Source organism: Scyliorhinus torazame, chromosome 3 (assembly GCF_047496885.1).
Source record: "Scyliorhinus torazame isolate Kashiwa2021f chromosome 3, sScyTor2.1, whole genome shotgun sequence".
NCBI lineage: Eukaryota > Metazoa > Chordata > Chondrichthyes > Carcharhiniformes > Scyliorhinidae > Scyliorhinus > Scyliorhinus torazame.
The window spans coordinates 16207253-16233346 of NC_092709.1; the positions used below are offsets into that span (position 1 = coordinate 16207253).

The window sequence follows — 26094 nt, forward strand, 5'->3', positions numbered from 1 at the left end:
TTCTGATCCACATCTCTAAATCACCCTTAATCCCCAGCCTCCGTATTTTTTGCAATAGCCTACCGTGGGGAACCTTATCAAACGCTTTGCTGAAATCCATATACACCACATCAACTGCTCTACCCTCGTCTACCTGTTCAGTCACCTTCTCAAAGAACTCAATAAGGTTTGTGAGGCATGACCTACCCTTCACAAAGCCATGCTGACTATCCCTGATCATATCATTCCTATCTAGATGATTATAAATCTTGTCCCTTATAATCCCCTCCAAGACTTTACCCACTACAGACGTGAGGCTCACCGGTCTATAGTTGCCGGGGTTGTCTCTGCTCCCCTTTTTGAACAAAGGGACCACATTTGCTGTCCTCCAGTCCTCTGGCACTATTCCTGTAGCCAATGATGACATAAAAATCAAAGCCAAAGGTCCAGCAATCTCTTCCCTGGCCTCCCATAGAATCCTAGGATAAATCCCATCAGGTCCCGGGGACTTATCTATTTTCAGCCTGTCCAGAATTGCCAACACCTCTTCCCTACGTACCTCAATGCCATCTATTCTATTAGCCTGGGGCTCAGCATTCTCCTCCACAACATTATCTTTTTCCTGAGTGAATACTGACGAAAAATATTCATTTAGTATCTCGCCTATCTCTTCAGACTCCACACACAATTTCCCATCCCTGTCCTTGACTGGTCCTACTCTTTCCCTAGTCATTCGCTTATTCCTGACATACCTATAGAAAGCTTTTGGGTTTTCCTTGATCCTTCCTGCCAAATACTTCTCATGTCCCCTCCTTGCTCGTCTTAGCTCTCTCTTTAGATCCTTCCTCGCTACCTTGTAACTATCCATCGCCCCAACCGAAACTTCACACTTCATCTTCACATAGGCCTCCTTCTTCCTCTTAACAAGAGATTCCACTTCCCTGGTAAACCACGGTTCCCTCACTCGACGCCTTCCTCCCTGTCTGACCGGTACATACTTATCAAGAACACGCAGTAGCTGATCCTTGAACAAGCCCCACTTATCCAGTGTGCCCAACACTTGCAGCCTACTTCTCCACCTTATCCCCCCCAAGTCACGTCTAATGGCATCATAATTGCCCTTCCCCCAGCTATAACTCTTGCCCTGCGGTGTATACTTATCCCTTTCCATCATTAACGTAAACGTCACCGAATTGTGGTCACTGTCCCCAAAGTGCTCTCCTACCTCCAAATCCAACACCTGGCCTGGTTCATTACCCAAAACCAAATCCAACGTGGCCTCGCCTCTTGTTGGCCTGTCAACATATTGTTTCAGGAAACCCTCCTGCACACACTGTACAAAAAACGACCCATCTATTGTACTCGAACTATATCTTTTCCAGTCAATATTTGGAAAGTTAAAGTCTCCCATAATAACTACCCTGTTACTTTCGCTCATATCCAGAATCATCTTCGCCATCCTTTCCTCTACATCCCTAGAACTATTAGGAGGCCTATAAAAAACTCCCAACAGGGTGACCTCTCCTTTCCTGTTTCTAACTTCAGCCAATACTACCTCGGAAGAAGAGTCCCCATCTAGCATCCTCTCCGCCACCGTAATACTGCTCTTGACTAGCAGCGCCACACCTCCCCCTCTTTTGCCTCCTTCTCTGAGCTTACTAAAACACCTAAACCCCGGAACCTGCAACATCCATTCCTGTCCCTGCTCTATCCATGTCTCCGAAATGGCCACAACATCGAAGTCCCAGGTACCAACCCACGCTGCCAGTTCCCCTACCTTGTTTCGTATACTCCTGGCATTGAAGTAGACACACTTCAAACCACCTACCTGAACGCTGGCCCCCTCCTGCGACGTCAAATCTGTGCTCCTGACCTCTATACTCTCATTCTCCCTTACCCTAAAACTACAATCCAGGTTCCCATGCCCCTGCTGCATTAGTTTAAACCCCCCCAAAGAGCACTAACAAATCTCCCCCCCAGGATATTTGTGCCCCTCAGGTTCAGATGTAGACCATCCTGTCTGTAGAGGTCCCACCTTCCCCAGAAAGAGCCCCAGTTATCCAAAAATCTGAAACCCTCCCGCCTGCACCATCCCTGTAGCCACGTGTTTAAATGCTCTCTCTCCCTATTCCTCATCTCACTATCACGTGGCACGGGCAACAACCCAGAGATAACAACTCTGTTTGTTCTAGTTCTGAGCTTCCATCCTAGCTCCCTGAAAGCCTGCCTGACATCCTTGTCCCCTTTCCTACCTATGTCATTGGTGCCAATGTGGACCACGACTTGGGGCTGCTCCCCCTCCCCCTAATGAAGCCTCTCTGCAAGCTTTGAAGCCTTATCTTGAGAACAGAATCAGCCTCTTAAAAACTACTGTGGTTAGAAAAACAGTTGTTCATCTGAGTTAATTAATTACTGCAGGATTATATAAATAAACAATCTAAATACTCCCTTTGAGACTGCTTCACCTGTCAATCGGTAAACTTGTAAAGGGCATTTGTCTGTGAAATTGAATGTAAACAATGCAGTTCAAAGCTTTTAGGCTTCTAAGCTTGCAGGGAGGCTTCAATACTTTAAAGACCAATGAAATTTACTGTGGAAAAACACTTCAAAGGTTTCCACCACATTAAAGGGAATACCTTTATCTTCCATCTCAAATATCTTTAAACCACCTCCCATGAAGAACCCCCCCCACAGCACTCTGGAGGTATTTGTAAGTAGGGTACCACCTCTCAGACTTCAAGCCACCAGTTCCCTGTTTCACCAGATGTTCGCGTCAGGGAGACTCTATGCTGGGGGGAGGAGAAAGGCGTGGCTGTAGCAGCCCAGGAGGCAGCTGAATCAAGTGTCCCACCTGTAAATTACACTCAAAATAGCTCTAAAGACCTATTTGCATGATCCCGCCGGGTCTGGGCAGAAACCTCGTTCGGGATGTCGGGAAGTTGATCGGGGTCAGCTGGGAGACTCGCAGTGGGTTTCACGCCCGGCGTGAGAATTATTTTTGGCCCAATGCCGAATTCACTGGCCCATCAGGACTCTCTCCACTGGTAGACAACCCTGGAGAATCCCAGCCACAGGCAACATTGACACAGTTATTTCAGTCATCATTTAAAAGGGCATTTTACCTTCCTCCAAAGTATTTCAACCTTTCGACTTGCAGACTAAAAATAAATAGTGCCAACATTATAGTCACCTGTAACGTAATTTTACAAGTATGATCTTTACATCCATGATTATGCATAACTTGACCTCCATATTCAAGATAATTTAGATGATTTAATAAAGTATGACATTACTGTTAAGGGAATGCATTCTCATTTAATGCCATTTTTCGTCTTTTGGCTGGAGGTGTCCACATTTGCTCAGAGAATAATTATTGCTTTCAATAATTATTGATGCATCTTGACATTTTAAGCATGCACTCAACATAATCTGTATTAGTAATATATTTCTTCCTCCCCATGTGGTTCAGCTGGTTAAGGCAACTGAGGAATACAGATCAGGAAGCGTCTGTGTTCAGTCCCCAGTCCATGTTGAGGCAGTTGATATCAACTGTTGCACAAGTGAAGTGAAAGGATCTCAAGTCATTCCAGTATCCCAGGGCCCGGCAGAGAAGATATATGTTAGGCACGTCTCCCCTTCTTTGTCACTCCCCAAAGATTTGTGGATACTTATGAGGGCTTTGGGTTTAACTCTAAAGTCTGTGGCCAAATGGGCGTGGTGGAGTTGTCACTGGACTAGTAATCCAGACTTGTAATGCTTTGGGGGAACAGGGTTCAAATCCCACCATGGCAGATGGAAAAACTTGAATTCAATAAAAATTTTGAATGATAAAGTCTAACGATGACCATCACAGATTGTTGTAAAGCAACCTACCTGGTTCACTAATGACCTTGAGAGAATAGAATCTGCCGCCTGGCCTGGCCTACATGTGACTCCAGACCTACAGCAATGTGGTTGATGCTAAAATGTCCGAGCAAGCCACTGAATTCAAGGGCAATTAGGGATCGGTAATAAATCCTGGTTCACGTCCCCCGAACGAATAAATAAAATGTAAGCGTGTAATAGGAGGTGGTGTCAGTCGATGAAGGACAAAGAGGATGATGTATGCTTCGAGGTGCAGGGAAAGGCTGGAACACATAATAAGTTCTTTGTATCGGTATTTACTGAGGTAGACGATTCTGACAAAAATAATAATAATAATCTTTATTGTCGCAAGTAGGCTTACATTAACACTGCAATGAAGTTACTGTGAAAAGCCCCCAGTCACCACATTCCGGCGCCTGTTCGGGTACACAGCGCGAGAATTCAGAATGTCCCATTCACCTAGCAAGCACGTTTTTCGGGACTTGTGGGAGGAAACCAGAGCACCCGGAGGAAACCCTCGCAGACACGGGGAGATGGTGCAGACTCCGCACAGACAGTGACCCAAGCCAGGAATCGAACCTGGGACCCTGGAGCTGTGAAGCAACAGTGGTAACCATTGTGCTACCATGTCACCCATCAATAGAAGCAAAGGTAATGGAGCAATGGATAGTGTGAAAATTGAAAGGGAGGTGGTACTGTAAGGGATGGCTACATTTCGGTAAATACGTTACTTGGTCTGGATTGGCTGGCATTGTAAGGGTTTTGAGTTCCCATTTATGTTGGCTACCATCCTATTCTTATCCTCTCAATCTGGCAGTCTTATTTACATCTTCACTTCCCCTCTCAACCTACTGTATTTGACCTAGTTCTTACTTGAGGAAATCTCATAGTTGGAAAACAAAAATACTACACCTTCCTTTTTAATTACAGTATGCAAATGCTTGGTCAAAAAGGCTAGATTTTAAGAAATTCATGAAGTTGGAAAGAGGGGAAGAGATGTGGAGAGGTTTGGGGAGAGAATTCCATCGGCATGAATCTCCCAAAAATTTCTAAGTTCATTGGTGGCGTTTTTTTCAGGAGTTCCCCACCGCTATTCGTGTCACTTAGTCACTTCTTTGGGCCTTGGGGAGTTTCTCACTGGTTGAGCCCACACTTTTTTTTTAGCACTGGGGAGTTGAACTCAGAGATCGGGCCTCCATTTTGAAAGGGTGCGCCGATCTCAAAGTGAGCTTGTGGGTCCCCCACACCCCTCACCCATGGGCAATGTCACCTTGCACACACATGGCCACTACCTCACACACCCCAAATGAGAACACCCTGCTATGGGGTCCCTGGGGGCCTCCATCTTTGGGCCCTCCCCAAGCCACCTTGAAGCACCCCCTCCCTTCCAGGAGCCCTACCTATCACCCCCCCTTCAACTTCCTGGAGGCCCCTACTTACCAACCCTGCACACCCTCGCCCTTCAACCCCCCTCCCCCCTCCATGGGCATGGCCCCCCTTGGGCTCTGACCCTTGGCAGTACCACCCTGGCATCCAAGCACACTTGCACTGGCACTTTGGCACCCAGGCAGTGCTCTAGACAGCTTGGCAGTGCCACCTGGGTGCCATGACAGTTCCAGGGTGTCAGTGCCAAGGTGCCAGCTACGCAGTGTCAAGGTGCCCATGTTCCAGGGAGAGGGCCAGGGGGCGACTCCCCACTGACCCAGACCACCCAGAGCCCTCCAATGGCCTGGGAGAGCACCAGGGTGACATTCCGCCTGGTCCATATTCTTGTGGACCGGCACTGATACGGTGCCCGGCTGCAACCTCCCTGGGAAGGTCGGAGAATCGAGGGAGGTTGGTATATCTTGGGTAGGGGGGACTGAAGTAGGTTTCCAACCTACTTCCGCGAGCATCATTTGGGCCCGCCCCTTTTGGGCTGAGTTCCGAATCCGACACCTTGCATTTGGGTGAATCCCGCAAGGTGCAGAGGCTACCGGGAAGCCCGCGGGAGTGCGCTCTGAGATTCTCTGGCAAAGTTGTGCTCTCGCTTGAGCGCAACGCAGCCAGAGAATGACGCCCCATTGCTTAGAACTAGGCAGCTGACAGCATGGTCACCAATAGTGGAGTGATTAAAATCAGGGGTCAGAATGGATGAATGGAAGCAATGCAGATATCTCAGGGTTGCTTTGTAGGTCTTGATTATTGCGGAATAAAAAAGAGATACGCCACTGAGGTTATTGGTCTTTCACTCATCGGAACAGAAGCAAGATTGTCAAATGTCAATGACATATTCAGCCTGTGCTGGACAATCCTAAGCGTGCTAACAATTAAACTAACAACCAATTTTGAATTATCAGTCAGTCTCGCAATTACACTTGCAAAAAGCTACACACATTCATCTGCGTTGACCTGCCCTCTGCAGCTAAAAGGAACATGTCCAAACATTGTTCCTTTTTTGAATTAATGAAAAGCGTGGGTGACAATAGTTTGCCGGTACATTCTCCATGGAACAGATTCGGCCAGTCAGACTCGACTTGCCAATTAATCTGCGCCCTTTTCTTTTTGATGCCTTTCAAATTTGGCATTTTTGTGTCTGTGCTGATGAATACAATATGAAATACCTCACTGGAGATGTGCAGGTTAGGTAGGGTTACCGAGTTACAGGGATAGGGTGGGGGAGTGGGCCCGGGTAGGGTGCTCTTTCAAAGGGTCAGTGTGGACCCAATGGACTGAATGCCATCCTCCTGCACTATATGGATTCTATGGGTGTGGTCTAATGGAAAGGTTCCTGGACGCGATTTAAGTAAATGTGAACAGAGTCCCATTGCAAGCGCGTTTAGCCACATGTTTCCCGGCGCCCGCAGAGCTGAGAAACACAAGGTTATAAAAGGCGACTCACGTCTGATAAGGGGCCTCAATGGGGAACGTGCGGGCGAGGCCGCACAGATTCGGTTTTGTGCACTGAGGAGCTCCGCACACCAGAACTCCTCAGCGTAGCGAGACATCGGGACGCCATTTTTAAATGGTGTCCACATCTCCGAGGCCTCCAAAGCAGCTCCCGACAACCCCCCTCCAATCCACTACGAGAGACTGCGCCCCCCCCTGCAATCCACCAGCACCCATGTATGATACCCAGGCCTGATCGCACCCACGCACAAAATGCCAGCTTGGCACTTTGGCATCTTGGCAGTGCCAACCTGGTACCCTGGCAGTGCCCTGCCATCTGACAGGGCCACATGGGCACCTTGGGCCAGAAGACCCCCTTACAGGCGAGCTGTGGCTCTGAGGGGATTCGGGCATCGTGTGGGAGGGTCGAAAGACTGGGCTTCATTTAGAAATGGCGTCCCGACCTCCTTCTGCACTGAGGAGTTCTGGCAAGCGGAGTTCCTCAGTGCAAAAAAAGGATCTAAGTGCGGGCTCATCGGCGAGTTCCTCGCTGAGGCCCAAAACTACCCAAATGGGAACAGAGTCCTGATCCATAGCTAAATGTGCCCGATATGGGTCTCTGCTCTCATTCGGATAGATTGCGCCCTTAGAATTATGCTTTAAAGGATCCGGTCCAGGATCCCACCCTTCACTCCCGAATCTTCCACTGGCTCCTTCAAACCCACCCTGCGTCCCCCATCCTTCCTATCTCCACTCCACCTTCCTTTCATGGGCATGGCCTCCCTCAGGCCCTGACCCCTGGCAGTGCCAACTGGACACCTCGGCAGTGCCAGGGTGACAGTGACAAGGTGCCAGCCTGGCAGTACCAAGGTGCCCGCATTCCAAGGGAAGGGCCAGACCACCCTGGGGCCTCCAATGGCCCAGGAGACCCCATGGGTGCCGATCCGCCTGGTCCAATTTGTGGCATGGATTACATAGCCAGCTATATTAGAATCAGCTGGGAGGTCGCTAGATGCCTGGAGGCTGGTAGATCCTGGGTGAGTACGCCCAAGTATGTTTAAAACCTACTTAGATGGGCACGGCTCGGCCACCCCTACTGTGGGCGGGATCCAGATCGCGCATCTCGCGAGACATACTGGCTGTTGGGACGCCCACGGCAGGCCTCTCCCGGCATCTTCCAGACCGCGTGATGCGGCCGGTAGGTCGAGCCCTATGTCTATTTTTTCAGCAACATTTCACTCCTGTGAGGCTGGCGAAAATTACAGAGTAAGAGAGGGGCAAGGTCATGGAGGGATTTGAAAACAAGGATGCGGATTTTAGATTTGATGTGCTGTTTAACCAGGAGCCAACGTGGGTCAGTGAACATTAAACATGATGGGTAGAAAGGGGCTTGATGCTAACTAAAACATGGGCCGCCGTGATTTGGGTTCGCTCGAGGTCGTAGAGAGTAGAACATGGAAGGCCAGTTGGGAGTGCACCGGAGTAGTCGGGTCTGGAGGTAACTAGGTTGTGCCCAAGGAGGATATTCCAAGTCATTATTTTTTTAAGAAGCATTTATAATCTGATTCTAATATAGCTGGCTATGTAATCCATGCCAATAGACAGCAGTCTTAGACACATAATAGACACAGAGAGAGAGAGAAGAAAGCAGTTTGATTGCATTTAAGGAGAACTTAAATACGCCGATGGGGCAGAAAGGAAGATAAAGGTATGTTGCTGGGGGAAGAGAAGGTAATGTGGACGGAGGCTCATGTGGAACTTAAAAAACAGCAAAACCGGTTTCTAAGCTGTAAACTTCTGCATAAGACATTAGAGCTGCTGGTGAAACAGAGTAAATACACCAAAACATTGTTAAGAACAGAACATCGGTAAATAACTTTGCAAAAGAAAAATTAGTACCATGAGAAAAATCATTCCATACAAAACACAGGGTCACTGAGCAAGGTTTAACGCATTGTACTTTATCATACCTGGAGACCTGGGAGTTCCTTCAGACTGATTACACTAGCTGCGGCAACGGATATGGAATGAGATGATGAAATGGGCGGAAAACCAAAAGGAACAAAAGAAAAGTAAAATGAGGCACACACAAAAAAATGGTGAAAGCAAATGAAACTCAAAAAACAAACAATTAACTTAAATGATTAATAAAAAGAACAAATGCAATATTGGCTTACGTGAAATGAAAAACTGCATCAAGCGCTCAGCATAGCAGAAACATCAAGGTTGCAGCACATTACAAAACAGTTTACCCCATAATACACAACGCATCACCTTCAAGCAGCTGAACATTTCAAATTCCTCAGAGCCGGCAGTATATACTTTTGAGAACACCCAATGTATTTGGGAGCTATTTGCCACGACTCAGACAGATTAAAAATTACTCCATCAGCGTCTGGGTGCTGACCATAATGTCAAAACTTTCATACAATACTTTACATACTTAGCTAGTTGATACAAATCCCTGCCAGGATGCAATTGAGGTCATACCTTGCATTGGCTAGTTGATTTATCTAGCTTCATGCGCTGTGCATTCAGAATACTTACACAATGAACTCTTTCAGCTCAGATCATCTGGACTTGGCACTTCGCGCTTTCTCTTTTATTTGCAGCATCCATGTCAATTCAAACACACTCTTTCCTTTGAGTAACCCCAATCATGCCCGCTTGATTGGAACACCACCCAGTGCCGTCTGAGGAGGTGGCGTAGTGGTGTTGCCGCTAGTAATCCAGAGATCTGGGAATATGACCTGGGGACCCGGGATCGAATCCCACCCTGGCAGGTGGTGGAATTTAAACACCAAATAAAATATCTGGAACTAAAAGCCTCATGAGGACCATGAAACCATTTTCGATTGTCTATCTGGTTCAGTAATAAGGCAATCTGCCATCTGGCTGACATGTGACTCCAGACACACAGCAATGTGGTTGACTCTTAAATGCCCTCAGAAATGGCCTAGAATTCAACCACTACTAAAATACAAAAACGGAATGAAACCGGATGGAATACCCGGCATCGAACCAGGCACCGGAAACAACGACGGCAAACCCAGCCCTGTCGACCCTGCAAAGTCCTCCTTACCAACATCTGGGGGCTTGTGCTAAAGTTGGGGAGCTATATCACAGACTAGGCAAGGAAACGTTCACTTTGGGTTCTGCCAGGGTCACTCAGCTTCTGACTTCATTACAGCCTTGGTTCAAACATGGACAAAAGAGCTGAATTCCAGAGGTAAAGGGAGAGTCACTGCCCTTGACCTCAAGGCAGCATTTGATCGAATATGGCATCAAGAAGCCCGAGCTAAACTGGAGTCAATGGTAATCGGGGGGGGGAAACTGTTGGAGTTGGAGTCATACCCGGCACAAAGGAAGATGGTTGTGGTGGTTGGAGATCAATTATCTCAGCTCTAGGCCATCACTGCAGCAGTTCTTCAAGGTGGTGTTCTAGGCCCAACCTAGAATTGACTGCTTCATCAATGACCTCTCTTCCATCATAAGGTCAGAAGTTGTGATTTTCCCAGATGACTGCACAATGTTCAGCACCATTCACGACCCCTCAGATAATGAAGCAGTCCATGTCCAAATGCAGCAAGACCTGGACAATATCCAGGCTTGGGTTAAAAGTGGCAAGTTACGTTTGTGTCACACAAGTGGCAGGCAATGACCACCTCCTACAAGATCTAGTCATCGCCCTTGACATTCAATAGCATTACCATCACGGAATCCCACGCAATCAATACCCTGGGAGTTACCACTGATCAAAACCTGAACTGGATGAGCCATATTAATACTGTATCTACCAGAGCAAGGCAAAGACTAGGAATCCTATGACAAGTAACTCACCTTCTGACCCCCCCAAAATCTGTCCACCATCTACAAGGCACAAGTCAGGAGTGTAATGGAATACTCTCCACTTGCCTGGATGAGTGCAGCTCCAGGACAAAGCTGTCCCGCTTGATTGCACCCCCTTCCACAAACATTCACTCCCCCCACCACCAACAGAACAGTGGCAGCCGTGTGTACCATCGACAAAGATGCACTGCAGGAACTCGCCAAGGTTCCTTCCAAATTTGTGAACCTTTCCACCTGAAAGATGATCTAACAGCAGCTTCCTCTCCCAAACCAACCTGCCCCGACTCTTGGTGCTAATCACTCAGAACCAGCCCTGCTGGGCAAGGAATGTCATTTGTACTCCTGTCACCAGAGACCCCAAGCAACTGCTCTACTTGGAACATGGGTCACAGCCGGAGACTCCCAGGTGGACAGTTTTAGGGATGGGCTAACAGCATCACTGAAGAAGTCAAACGTGCCTGCCAACTCGTGAGAGTGCCTGGATTCTGACCAAGCGAAATGGAGAAGGTTCAGTTGGGAAGGTACTGAACCAGGGATGGGCAGCCTGCAGCGAGGGGGCTTTAGGTTCTGAGGGTGTCCCACAAGACATTTTGTTGACCCTTGCCCATGTACAGGGTTGCTACATTCTGCTGATTTCCATCTGCCCAGTTTTGTCCCTACCGGTATGACTGAAGTGATTCTGTTGCTCTCTTTGGTTGTTTCTAAATATGGCGGTCAATATGGTCGCCTTCCTTAATTCTAATTACGTTTGCTTCAGAGTCGCCAGGTATCTTTCGATACCGCCACAAGGTTCAAACCCGAATACTGATCAAAAAGTCGGTACACCAGTTAGTTAGTTCAAAGTCAACACTATTTATTTACACACACAGTAATATCTATTCATGCACGAAATACTACAGGCTAAACTATCACTCAGTCCACTCAGTCAGAGGAACAATGGTCGTTGTTCGGTTCTGAGGCTGCTGTGGTCGAAGTGGTAGAAGGGAACAGCTAAGGTCGTCCGCTGGTAGCGAGCGTTGACCTTGGACTTACTTGCTTCTGGTGTAGCTGGTGGAAGGGTCTCTCCGCTTTGAGAGCTGATTCCAAGAGAGCGAGTCTCTCTTGGGCCTTCTTCCTATACCCGAAGGGGGCTTCGCGCGCTTTTGGGCAGGCCTTGAACTTGGCCCCAATCAATTGGGCCATTTTTGATCAATCGCATTGATCCTGACCAATAAAGGGGTGGGTGCCCTGATGGCGTGGCGTGTCCTAGGTGGCCATTGACCTGCTTTGTTTTCTGCTTTCGGTTTGGGGAACTGGGGCCGCGAGGTCTGGGGCCAGATCGGTTACTTAAGTATCTTCATTTGTTCCCGGAGATGGGCCATCCATATGCTAATGGGCCTACAGTTTCAGTCTCGTCTGGGAGCTGTTTCTCCAATATGCAGACAAGCTCTGTGCCTGCTTGCTTTCTTAACATTGTCCATTTTTCCCTGAAACCTTTGCAAATGTCCATTTTGTATTCTGGAAGTGGCCATCCCAGATGGCTACACTTCGCACGTAACACAAAGGACGAGTAAAGTGGGGTGCGTGCTGATTGCTCACAACATTGACTGTGAGAGCCATGCACTCCCTCTGAGTCCAATCGAGGGTAAATATTTACTTTGTCTTTCCCGTTTGAAGTTGATGACACTTTTATCAATATATAAATAAGTAAGCATTTTCTATGACTCATTATTAAATATTTGCCGTGAATTTAATCTTATGCATGGAGTTATGATTAGTGAACAAGCCCGATTTCAATCTTGCGGCCCACCGAGATGAAGGGGATCCCCACCGGCGGCCCACTCACTAGCCTAGTTTCCCCATCACTGCACAAAACACATCAAGAGACTTCCTGGGAACATACAGCGGTGAAGCTGAGATGTTGGAGGGAGTGCACAAATCTCCAAACACATCATCTGTCTGACCCTTCAAGCAGCCCCTGTCCTGTATGTGGCAGAGTCTGTAGATTAGTGAATCCATTGAACCAAGCCATCGCCAGGACTGCCTGAGAAGGAGACCCATGTGCTTCAATAAATCTCAAATTGCACTATTTGGCCAGATACCTATACCCTTATTAAGAAAACCTTGGGTCTGCCTACACTTAGGTCAGTGTGTACCTAACCAGATGGAGTGCAGCAATTCAAGCAGGTAACTTACCACCACTTTCTCGAGGACGATATGGAGATGCCGGCATTGGACTGGGGTGGGCACAGTAAGAAGTCTTACAACACCAGGTTAAAGTCCAACAGGTTTGTTTCGAATCACTAGCTTTCGGAGCGCAGCTCCTTCCTCAGGTGAATGGACAATTTCTCAAGGACAATTAAGGATGAGGAACAAATGTTGGCCTCACCAGTGATGATCAAATCTCATGAAAGAAAAATACTTACAAATCCTGGGCACAAAATCTTATTCACTGTTATTACATTTTTGTCAACAGTTTTGTGTCAGCCGTCTGCTGGGGCTGGTTTAGCACACTGGGCTAAATCGCTGGCTTTTAAAGCAGACCAAGGCAGGCCAGCAGCACGGTTCAATTCCCGTACCAGCCTCCCCAAACAGGCGTCGGAATGTGGCGACTAGGGGCTTTTCACAGTAACTTCATCTGAAGCCTACTTGTGACAATAAGCGATTTTCATTTCATTTTCTCAGACCTTGCGAATGAAACTGGTGTGGGCCAACAGCACAGGGCAGGTTTGCAGTGAATCAGTCGCTTGTACCAGATTTTCTATTTCACGAACTTAGGAAAATATTGTCAAGTTTTACTTTCAAACCAAGTGCGAGTGACAGGGAGATAGGAAAAAAGAGCCTCTAAAAACAGTCTGGACTATCGTTCTGCGAGCTTCAGTGGAAAGCAGATTGGATGCAATAAAAAAATTGGCTCTCAATTCACTCTGAATCCGTTTTGCTGGTGTAGGCCGATTTCATTCCCCCACTGTCCACATTCCTAATGGGATATGCTTATCAAAAAAGGCAGGGTATCAGAAGGATGAGCTTCAGTAGATTATTGTCATCTTTGACTTATCTTTGTCTGACAGTCAGCTTTAGGTTAATAGTCATTAATGCCAGGAAGAACTAGCAAAACACAGATTCAAGCAAGTTCCTGACATGATTCGGCAATTAACTTAATGTTTTTTTTTGCCAGCACTAAAATCGGAATGGACGATTCAGGGTATTTCCAGGGAATGCGCTAATCTTTTTGGGGGATATTTTTAATTTTGGTTAATTTATCAAAATTTCCTTCCTAAACAGAAAAACAGTTTCAGTCCAAAACATCTCGTTATAGAGGTGTTCAAAACCATGAGGGGGCCCAACAGAGTAAATAGGGGTGAACCCTTCCCCCTCGTAAAAGGATCAGGAACAAGAGGGCACAGATTCAAGGTCATTTGCAAAAGAAGCAAATGTGATGTGAGAAAAAAAAACCTGTTTCACGCAATGAGTGGTTCGGTTGGGGAATGCACTGCCTGGAAGTGTAGTGGAGGCAGGTTCAATCGAGACATTCAAGGGGGCATTAGATTATTATCTAATTAGAAACAATGCGCAGAGGTACGGGGAAAAGGCTGGAAAATGGCACGAAGCTAAAATGCTCGTATGGAGAGCCGGTTCAGACACGAGGGGCCAAATGGCCTCCTTTGTGCAGTCACAATTCTGCAATTCTGTTATTACTTTAATTTTTGTGTAACAGCAGATCACGCTCTGCGCCCGTTCAGGCAAACGGGAGGCTGCGCGGCTGGTAGATGCCAGTACAGTCCTCTTCCGGGATCTACCCGGCTTGCCACACCTTGCGAGATCTAATGGGATCTAGCGAGACATCGCGATCTGATCCCGCCCATTATGGGTGGGGTCAGTATTTGGCAAATTTGCATATGAGAGTGAGTAGCTAGTCTCACTCTAATTTGCAGCTCGCCTGAACTACCAAGGCTTTGGGATCTAACCCCTGCGCCTCGGAGACCTTGGTGAGTGCCATTCAGTACTGGTCATCGCAAATGGGGACCAGACGGAACGGCACTTGGGAGGGTCTCCCAAGGGATCAGAGGCCCCAGGTGGTTGCCCTCTGGGCAGGGTGGCAATCTGACACTGCTGGTGTCACTTGGGTACCAGCCTGACACTGCCAAGCTGCCCAGTTGGCACTGCCAGGCTGGCAGGGACACTGGCTGTGTCAAGGTGCCAGACTGGCATTTTTCACATGCTGGGGATTGGGCCAGGGGCTGCCCGAGAACCCCCTCATAAGTGTGTTTGAGGGTCTCGTCGGGGGGGGGGGGGGGGGGGGGGGGGGAATGAGAGATTGGGACACCATTTTTAAACGGCATCCCAATCTCTCCCTGCACTGAGGGGTTCTGGCGAGCGGAGTTCCTCAGTGCAGGAAACAGGACAAAGTGCGGCCTCGGTGGGCATTCCCCACTGAGGCCCAGGATTGCAACAGAGTCCCAATGGATAGTGTGGTCTTTCTCAGCATTGAGAGCTCTGCGAAACACCCGGATAAACATGCTCGACACAGGACTCTGTTGCAATTCGGTTAGATTGCGCTCTACACTGATACGGAAGTGATAATCTTTCACCTCTGCATTAACTGCTCAGCCAGCTCAGGATTTCACAATGAGCCAGGCAACAGTCTGCAGACAATTCAGCTTCTCCCCTTTCAACACAACCTTATTAAATCAGCAAATATCACAAATGTTAAAGTCACCAGAAAAATACTCATCGTATTAAGTTCATGTACTTACTGTACTGCCTGGGCAAATGTTCCTGCACTTGTGTGTGCACATGAACATTCTTTGTTGTTCCATGTTCAGGGTGGAGGGGGCAATCAGAAAAGTAAGACTATTTATCAATACCACCGAGCATGAACACATTACAGTATTTCTGTTGTGGTAAATATGTGAGTTTCAAAGAAGAAGAATGGATCAATGCAAATTTGTCAAATTTTTCAGATGGCATCCTATCTTGACAATCTTGAGATTAGGAAGGGCAGTGGATTTGGAGGAAATGGCTCAGAAATTGCAACATTGGGATTGGACAAAATATGTGAGGAATTCATAGACAAAGTTTAATTTTAGAATTTAGCACATAAAAGGAGAAACAAATGCTGTTGAATTGGCTTCGCATGACAGTAAACGATTCAAAGCTCAGCTGTTCCACAAAGATCGAGCGGTCATCAGATCAACCAAACGCCGAACTCTTAAGCTAACGCAGTGGAGTAGAAGATGAAGTTACGCTCACCCAGTACGAGAGACATGTGATTGATCTCTTGCGTTAAAGAATTCCAAATCATGAGAAATGACCAAGAAACCTGAGTTCTTCATCCTCGAGTAGAAATATGTGAGAGGTAACTATGTAGAGGGGTGTATCGTGGAAAAGGGAAACCCAGAAGATGACAGCATACACAGAACCAGGCAGATGGGCACAGGTTCAAGCCAATCAAAGACAAATTTAGGACTAATTAAATGAATGGAATTCCCCTGTCTGACTGAGTGATCGGTACCTGCAAATTGCACAGAGAAACCAAAAATGGCACAGTTGTGGGTGTTTTAGAGTCTTGAACCTAAATGGGCTGAATGGTTCTCCATACCCTAAATTACCTTATGAATATGGCAAGTGAAAGCAGATACCTCCTTTAAGCCATATTCAGGAAATCTGGAATCTGAACCTATGTAGTTCCCCTGTAAAATATTTGCATTTTGAGCTGTGTAGATATAAGAGTTAATGCTGCCCAAAATGTTCAAGAATACACTTAATGATGCACAGCCGGTGTACATTGTCGAGCCTGGAGTTGTTTCTCATATGAGTCATCAGTCATGCACAAAATGGCACTATTTTCCCTGACATTTCAATATTCAGCAAATTCTTTATGTTATTTAGTCAAGGAAGTGCCCATTGTGTCAAGTAGAGTCTTGTTTCACCTTGTACCTGTTTCCCATCCTGACTCTGACGCCATTTTTTAAATTGTAAAAATATTTAACAGCAACGGCTGAAAAAAACCCACATTTGACAAAAGGCTTCCTGGTTGACTGCATTTCCAGATATTTGATGTCAGTTCGAGCCTGTCGGTCTTTGCTATCAGCTGAATGCGGACAATGCTTTTAGAAAGATTGAAAAGACAGGACAACAAAAAGGGAGGATGGCAGCACCAGCTCCAGAAATCTGCAATCATAAAGTAACAATACATTCAGACACTCGTGTGGGGGAGTTGCAAGCCACAGACAGATGAAACTCACCTTCACACTCATCATTCAGTTAAATGCAACTAACTTCAATTCTTCTGTGCCAGCGTTGGAGCTCCAATGCATCATGGAGACTGAAGCCATGTAGACCATGAATTAAACGTTGGTCAAGGTCTGGTGTGGCACTAAGTTGCTCTGCACAAGTACTGCAGACATAATTATAACTTTTTCACAGTGGTTCGAATCCAGAAAAATTGTAGAAGTGAAAATCAGTCTGGGAAAGGTTTCCAGGACCGGTTGTGCAAGCAACAAGAGCCCAAACCAAGCGGACTGAGGAGCGACAGTGACTGGTGATTATATCTCCAGAAGCATTGGGGCGAAACCAATTTAGTCCCAGCTGTGTCATTGGTGGTAGAGGTGAAGTCAGCGTGGTGGTGGTGGTGGTGGGGGGGGGGGGGGGGGGGGAGAGACACTTGGGGATTGGTGCGGGTGTCATAAAAACAGTGGGCGAAATTCTCCGGTATCGGCACGATGTCCGCCGACCGGCGCCAAAAACTGCACAAATCAGTCGGGCATCGCGCTGCCCCAAAGGTGCGGAATCCTCCACATCTTGGGGGGCCCAGCCCTAACCTTGAGGGGCTAGGCCCGCGCCGGACTGATTTCTGCCCCGCCAGCTGGCAGGAAAGGCCTTTGGTGCCCCGCCAGCTGGCGCGGTAATGACATTGCCGGGCGGCGCATGTGCGGGAGCGTTAGCGGCTGCTCACGGCATTCCCGCACATGCGCTGTGGAGGGAGTCTCTTCCGCCTCTGCCATGGTGGAGACCGTGGCGAAGGCGGAAGGAAAAGAGTGCCCCCACAGCACAGGCCCGCTCGCGGATCAGTGGGCCCCGATCGCGGGCCAGGCCACCGTGGGGGCACCCCCCGGGGCCAGATGCCCCGTGCCCACCCCCCCCCCCCCCCCAGGACCGCGGAGCCTGCCCGCACCGCCTTTTCCCGCCGGTAAGAGAGGTGGTTTAATCCACGCCGGCAGGACAGGCATCCTAGCAGTGGGACGTCAGCCCATCCGGGCCGGAGAATCACGGGGGGGGGGCAGCCATCCGGCGCAGCGCAATTCCTGCCCCCGCGAATCTCCGGTGCCGGAGAATTCGGCAACCGGCGGGGGCGGGATTGACGCCAGCCCCCGACGATTCTCCGACCCGGCGGGGGGTCGTAGAATCTCGCCCAGTGTTCCCAACGTACTTTTCGCTCTTGGTCACAGAAGAATCCTAAGCCTGTCCCGATCTTTGACAAGCGACTTTGGCTGAGGGTTCCTTCAACTGGTGTAAGCCCCTAATTAACATAATCAAGGAGGCTGATGCCTGTTTGAGGCAGAGATGCCTCCAAATCAGACCACAAATTTAACACTGTAACCTCTGCCAGTGCAGACTGGGCTCAGGCATAGATACATAGAATTTACAGTCCAGAAGCAGGCCATTTGGCCCACCGAGTCTGCACCGGCCTTTGGAAAGAGCACCCTACTTAGCCCACGCCTCTACCCTATCCCCGTAACCCCACCTAACCCTTTTGGACACCAAGGGCATTTTAGCATGGCCAATCCACCTACCCAGCACACCTTTGGACCGTGGGAGGAAACCGGGGCGCCCGGAGGAAACCCACGCACACACGGGGAGAAATGCATACTCCGCACAGACAGTGACCCAGCGGGGAATCGAACCCGGGTCCCTGGAGCTGTGAAGCAATAGTGCTAACCACTGTGCTAACGTGATGCCGCTCCAGATATAAATGGTTGTGCTTTGTACTCATTTGATGCCAGAAACAATGGCTCACCAATAAGCAATTTCCAGCTTATAAACTGGGCAGTATCGAAACCATTCTGCTGCCACACTATAGAATGGTGCAGTTTTGCGGCAACATTTAAAAGTTGCAGAAATACTATGTAAATCAAACCCACTCTCTCGTTCCTATGAATGCATTTGCAGACAAGAACCAAGAATAATGTTTCAATGCCATGACTGGATTTTATGGTCCTTGGGGGCTGCTTGGCAGAAATGTGGCCCATAAAACTGGGTGTCATGTCATAAGCACCTGCCAGTGCCATGCCACAATTTCATTAGTGGCAGAGGATGCATTTGTCGATCCACCTAGGCCCCTAAATGGTCAATGAATGAGCACTGAAGTGCCTTCTCGGGACACTGTTGAGGTTTTATCCATGTCCGCGGGAGGCCAGCGTCGTGTGTCCAGCCAATCGGATTTCACTGGGTGGACTTGTAGCCGCTCAAGGGCGTGATGGGTGATGCCCCCTTCATAAGCCTGCTGTGCCCACTCAGGGTCTGCCAAGCTCTTTCCACTCCTCCATGTTTCCCCCATAGCCAATCCCCCTCCACTCCGAGTGCCCCCCCCCCCCCCCCCCCCCCCCCCCCCCACAACGCGGCACCCCAATTCCCTTGCTTCAGTCTGCCTGACACCAGATTGAAGCCCAGGCTCTGACATATCTTGCCTCCCCCACTTCCCCCTCCACCGCCCCCCCCCCCAAACCCCGACTAGGACTGGCTGCAGTCCAAGCAATGACGACCATGGTGTGCATTATGCCCAAAGTCAACTTGTTCTTCATGGGTAATTCAGCTAAATTCCGTGAAGTGCAGAGGGAAGAGGGAGATAAGATTATTTAGTCTCTCGCACAGCCTGTTCCATCTATGACCTTATGCAATATTTACTAAATAAGCAGCAGAGCTTTGATTGTACCGGGCCAGGTAGAATTTGCAATGGGCAGAGTAACCTTTAAAGAGCAAGCGAACAAGTTGCTTGGTGCTCACTGCATTTACATACAATGCAGTGGATACCTGCCTGCAATCATTGTCTCCTGACTGGATATTTTAATGGCGAACCTTTCAGCAATTCTTTTTGCTCGCAGAGCGAAAGAAGTAAGATGACACTATCTGACATTGAGATAAGTGATGAGCTGTCTGACATTGAGATAAGTGATGATAGGTTTTGGTGTAATCTATATTGTGTTGTATGTAGCCAAATATTCAATTGTAAACACGGCGCCCCCTTTAAAACAGCAGCACAACCTTGGCGAAATGAGTGTGCTGCATCGCTGTCTCGATCTGCATCCTCCTCCAGCCCTACACACTTCGGAGAACTTTGCATTCCTCCAATTCTTTAAAAAAAAAAAAAAAATTTAGAGTCCCCAATTATTTTTTTTCCCAATTAAGGGGCAATTTAGCGTGGCCAATCCACCTAACCTGCACAGCTTTGGGGATGAAACCCACGCAGACATGGGGAGAATGTGCAAACTCCACACAGGCAGTGACACAGGGTCGGGATTTGAACCCGGGCCCTTAGCGCCGCAGTCCCAGTGCTATCCACTGCGCCACATGCCGCCCCCGCATTCCTCCAATTCTTGCCTCTGGTGACACTTGGATAACTTTTGCCCCTCTATCGGATGACGTACCTTCAGCTACCTTAACCCTACACTCTGAACCTTCTTCCTCGAGATCAGGGTTCCCCAAACTCTTCCAGCTGTGCAAACTCTGGGGTCCTCCCAAGAGTATTGGGGAACCACAAGCATTCTTATAATGTCGACACCACATTTTTGCCTCAAAATAGGCGTGAACACAGAAATCAAGTGTAAACAAATATTTTCTTGTAATATCTATGCATAGATTATAATGATAATCTTTATTGTCACAAGTAGGCTTACATTAACACTGCAATGAAGTTACTGTGAAAATTCCCTAGTCGTCACATTCCGGCGCCTGTTCGGGTACACTGAGGGAGAATTCAGAATGTCCAATTCACCCAACAAGCACGTCTTTCAGGACTTGTGGGAGGAAACCAGAGCGCCCGGAAGACTCCGCACAGCCAGTGACCCAAGCCGGGAATCGAACCCGAGACCCTGGAGCTGTGAAGCAACTGTGCTACTGTGCTGCCCCCACTGTGCTATTAGAGGGCAGCATGATGGCACTGTGGTTAGCACTGCTGCCTACGGCACTGAGGACCCAGGTTCGATCCCGGCCCTGGGTCACTATCAATGTGGAGTTTGCACTTTCTCCCCATGTCTGCATGGGCCCTACAACCCAAAGATGTGGTTAGGTGAATTGGTTATATTAAATTGCCCCTTAATTGGAAAAAAATAATTGGGTACGTTATATTAAATTGCCCCTTAATTGGAAAAAAATAATTGGGTACTCTAAGTTTATAAAAGAAAAAAAAAATGTTTGTATTGTTCAATATTAGAAATAAGGGGTGTGACTTTCCCACCGGATTTCACCCGGGGCCTTAATTCCCGTCTGGTGTAAAGCTGCTTGCGACCCACCTGACACATGCTGCCTGGCGCGATCTGAATCACGCCCTCGCTGGGTGTGATCCAGGTAATCATATTCAAATGAGCCTTTAGGGGCTATTTAGCACAGGGCTAAATCGCTGGCTTTGAAAGCAGACCAAGGCAGGCCAGCAGCACGGTTCCATATCCGTAACAGCCTCCCCGAACAGGCACCGGAATGTGGCGACTAGGGGCTTTTCACAGTAACTTCATTTTGAAGCCTACTTGTGACAATAAGCGATTTTCATTTCATTTCATTAGCCTCATTTAAATCTGCACCGACAAGGCCTCAACCCGGCACCGATTAGTACTGGTACCCACAAGTGGAGTCCAGGCGTGGTGGCCACTCCAAGGGTTTCAGAGGCCATTGGAGCCCCCGGGAGGTCAGGGACAGGGCAGGGCAGTACTTTGACACTCCTCCTGGCATCCAGTCACTTTGGCAGTGCCGGCCAGTAGATCCCGGGAGAGGCCTCTCCCGTGATTCCCTGCGGTTGTTACCATCGGTCGAATGAAATCTCGCAAGACGGCGGGACCCAGTCTTGCATAGCTAAAAGAGCTTCAAAGTTCACTTATCTGTGATGCCGCCAGATTGAGCAGCCACCCGGCATTTTACTGGCCTTGCTGGCAAGACCCCAGTGGGGCGCCGTTCAGCAATGGTCCACACAAACGGGGAGCAGGTGGAAAGGCATTTGGGGGGGGTCTTCCAGGCGACTGGAGGTCCCTGGGTCATTAGCCTCTGGACAGGCTTGCAGCCTGGCACTGCTGGTGCTACCCAGGCACCTTGGCACTGCCAGCCTTTCACTCTGACAGTATCATCCTGAAAGTGCCAAAATGTACTTAGTCAATGTTTGGGTGGATCATGCCCAAGATATAGATCTAAGTGGTTTTAATTTAGTGTTTATGTGAAGGAGCAGTAAACCATTCATGTTGTACAGAGGTTCGCATGTGAGGGGGTGGGTGGTTGGGGGTGGTCGGTTTCAGTTCAAACTGTGTGCTGAGAGAGTTTATGCCGTGAAAGGTAAACATGAGATTGGAGAAACAATGAGTTGTTGCTTAGCAACCAGGGGCACCTTTTGGGTAGAAAGGCTTTGGAATGTAGTTTTAGTTGAATTCATAGCAGTTGCGGCAAGGAGGCGAGAGAGTGAACAGCTCTCAGCTCTGCTAGAAGCAGGAGAGCCATACAATGGAGTAATGTGCACAAATGCAGGCTCCAGAGGAGCTAAAGGCGATTTAGTTCCAGGAACCAGGGAATGGAAAAGAAGCTCCTGGAATATTGAAGTAAAAAATAACAAAGAGGACCTGCTTTTGGAACAGGATACTGTTCGTGGAAGTTAAAGTCAGACCTGGGAAGAGAAGAGCTGATGTGGCCACAGAGAAGCCACGTTTCTGAAGTAATCATAAGGTGAGCTGTCCAGTTTTTGAAGCAAGAGTATTCTTTTGGGGCGAAAGAGAAAACGCTGGAAAATCTCAGCAGGTCTGGCAGCATCTGCAGGGAGAGAAAAGAGCTATCGTTTCGAGTCCGATGACAAAGAGTGACATCCCTACAGATCGAAGTCTTACAACACCAGGTTAAAGTCCAACAGGTTTGTTTCGATGTCACTAGCTTTCGGAGCGCTGCTCCTTCCTCAGGTGAATGAAGAGGTCTGTTCCAGAAACACATATATAGACAAATTCAAAGATGCCAAACAATGCTAGGAATGCGAGCATTAGCAGGTGATTAAATCTTTACAGATCCAGAGATGGGGTAACCCCAGGTTAAAGAGGTGTGAATTGTCTCAAGCCAGGACAGTTGGTAAGATTTCGCAGGCCAGATGGTGGGGGATGAATGTAATGTGACATGAATCCCAGGTCCCGGTTGAGGCCGCACTCATGTGTGCGGAACTTGGCTATAAGTTTCTGCTCGGACATCGCGCAACAATCACCAGGCAGGAATGTTCCCTTCCAGTCGGGGAACACTTCAGCAGTCAAGGGCATTCAGCCTCTGATCTCCGGGTAAGCGTTCTCCAAGGCGGCCTTCAGGACCCGCGACAACGCAGAATCGCCGAGCAGAAACTTATAGCCAAGTTCCGCACACATGAGTGCGGCCTCAACCGGGACCTGGGATTCATGTCACATTACATTCATCCCCCACCATCTGGCCTGCGAAATCCTACCAACTGTCCTGGCTTGAGACAATTCACACCTCTTTAACCTGGGGTTACCCCATCTCTGGATCTGTAAAGATTTAATCACCTGCTAATGCTCGCATTCCTAGCATTGTTTGGCATCTTTGAATTTGTCTATATATGTGTTTCTGGAACAGACCTCTTCATTCACCTGAGGAAGGAGCAGCGCTCCGAAAGCTAGTGACATCGAAACAAACCTGTTGGACTTTAACCTGGTGTTGTAAGACTTCGTACTGTGCTCACCCCAGTCCAACGCCGGCATCTCCACATCATCCCTACAGATGCCGCCAGACCTGCTGAGATTTTCCAGCATTTTCTCTTTTGTTTCAGATTCCAGCATCCACAGTAACTTGCTTTTATCCAGTATTCTTTTGGGGGCTGAGTACCCGAGTTTGTGTGGAATTTCGGATGCATGTTGCAATTCAAGACAAAGGAATTCTGAATGGAGCCTGGGGGTGTATCTTTGATGAAAGCAACTGAGAGAAAGCATTGTTGTGGGCGGAAATTTTAAAGCTTGCCTTTTTAAGAGTAGGGTTTGGAAACATTAAGTGTGACAATTATCGGGGTGAGGGGGGGACCAGAGGAGAAATCCTCAAACACCGATTGAGTTGCATTTGCCACTTGGTTTAAGAGTGGGGGGGGGGTCACAGTCAACCTGTGGGTTTAAAGGGATTGTGTATCTGCTGAAAACATGTTAGCATTTTCAAACTCGTGTGATCCATGAAATCTGTGTACATTTGTGAAGATAAGTGAGAGTGAAGGAGTATTGTATTGTAGTCAAGCTTTACATGCTTCATAAATATTTTTGTAGTTAAAAGCTAACTGGTATCCCTATTTTCTTAATAAAGTAAAGGTTAAGGGGCGGAATCTCCGGTCTGTCAGCCGCGTTTACCTGCCGCGGTTTCCTGCGCGACGCGCCTTCGCCAGTAGTGGGACCTCCGTTCCGGCAGCCGGTCATGGGATTTCCCATTGAGGCCACCCCACACCGTCGGGAAACCCGTGGACATGGGTGCGCTGCCGGCGGAGCGGAGGATCCGGCCGACGGAAAATTCCGCAGAAGGTCTTTTGAGCCAGCGTTCCATTCTGGGATCTTCCTGTCCAGTGCTAACTGCGATCGTAACATCCTTTCACATTAACCTCTGGCCAGGCCGCCCTCCCATGGCCACTTAACATTAACCCCTGGAAGTAGTATCCACTTCAGGAGTGGGAAATCTGGTAATAATAAAAAGGCTCCCTTATTGAAAAAATAGTTAAGTCTTACCTTTGGTCAGTTTTAATGGGAGGAATGGTGCTGGAAAACTGATTCTCATATTGGATACATGCATCTTTCTCTCTCTCACTCATAAACACACACACACACTCACCTCACACGTCTTTCTCTCTCACATTCACACTCACACTTATCACACCCCCCCCCCTTTCTCACAAACACACACACTCACCCTCCCATCACATTCACACACCTCCCACCACATACACTCACCCCATCTCTCTCACACACACACTCGCACCCTTATCGGAGGCCTGAAACGCCACCACCCCGCACACTCACAAAAGTCTCTCCAAGGCCCGAACCCCCCCCCCGTTTCACACATGCCTCTCTGCGGCCTCTCGCCGCTTACCGTTGCCTCCTTTTGCTGCTGACTCCGTCCTCAGGGTCAAGCCTCGCTGTTGGCCGCCGGCCGTTCTGCCCAGCAACAGCGAAATGGAATAAATCAAATTGGCTAGATCAGAGAAAAGCATCAGGGATCACTAGTCAGACTATCAGCATCCAATGCTTCAATTGGCCTCTTTCACTCCTGTAATTATTTGTGCGATTGGCCGGTTGCTCCTGTGGAGCTGCCGTTTCACGGTCACGTGGCGGCCGTCAGCTCTGCCAACCCGCTGGAGACCCTTCACGGAGCCCCGAGGATCATGACCCTACTTTGGGAACCCCTGTCCTAAATGTTTCTGCCTCTTGCTCCTCCGTTAAGGCACTCCTTAAAGTCTACCTTTTGGACCAAGCTTTTGACCATGGCGACTTCCTGTGGAGAATCACGGCACATTTCTATTGCAATAAAGACACTACATAAATGCAAGTTATTGTTGCAGAACAACAATAAATTGAAATGATCTGTGATGGTTATAATTGGGCACAGATTCCTGTAGATCTGCCCGTTATAAAGCTCAAAGAAATACAGCGATGTCTTTCGCCTGTTTAAAACACTTCACCCATTACATTCAATGGGTATATGTGTTAAATCTTGGTGAATTCTTTCTCAACAACAGTGCCTTCAAAGGAGAGTTATTCGAAAAAATTGATACCGAGTCTGATAAGGAAATATCAGGGCTTGATACCAAAAGCTTGGTCAAAGAGGTAGATTCTAAGGAATGTCTTAAAGGGCGATAGAGAAGTAATGAAGTTTAAGGAGGAAATCCCTGCAGCACTCTGACCTGGGCACTGAAGGTTGTTAATAGAGGCGCAAAGGATATCAGGGATGAATGAGTAATTTTCCTTCATGATGGGCACTGTGAAGCCAATTATAGCAATCGGGCAGCACGGTGGCACAGTGGCTTCACAGGGTCAGGGACCTGGGTTCAATTCCGGCCTTGGGTCTCTGACTGTGTGGAGTTTGCATGTTCTCCCCGTGTCTGCGTGGGCTTCCTCTGGGAGCTCCCGTTTCCTCCCACAGTCCAAAGGTTAGGTGGAATGGGCATGCTAAATTGCCCCTTAGTTTACAAAGGTTAGATGACGTCACAAGGTTACGGGGTAAGGTGGGGGAGTGCGCCTAGGTAGGGTGCTCTTTCAGAAGGTCTGTGCAGACTCAATGGGCCAAATGGCCTCTTTTTGCATTGTAGGGTTTCTATGAATCCAAGCACTGGATAGTTGAGGT

The 26094-nt window shown here is 48.3% G+C and overlaps 1 protein-coding gene across 7 annotated transcripts in view; it reads right to left on the bottom strand.

Annotated features, from left to right (window-relative positions):
• Positions 1 to 26094, bottom strand: part of ccser1 (coiled-coil serine-rich protein 1) — a 1481149-nt gene that overhangs the window by 158628 nt on the left and 1296427 nt on the right. Inside the window, exon 10 of one of the 7 annotated variants that reach the window (XM_072495331.1) lies at positions 8682 to 8715. The exons of 5 other annotated variants lie outside the window; for them this stretch is intronic. In XM_072495331.1, coding sequence (XP_072351432.1) covers positions 8682 to 8715 — 34 coding nt within the window. Of the gene's footprint in view, positions 1 to 8681; positions 8720 to 26094 lie in introns of all 7 variants that reach the window. One more of the 7 variants, XM_072495332.1, reaches the window with a different exon arrangement.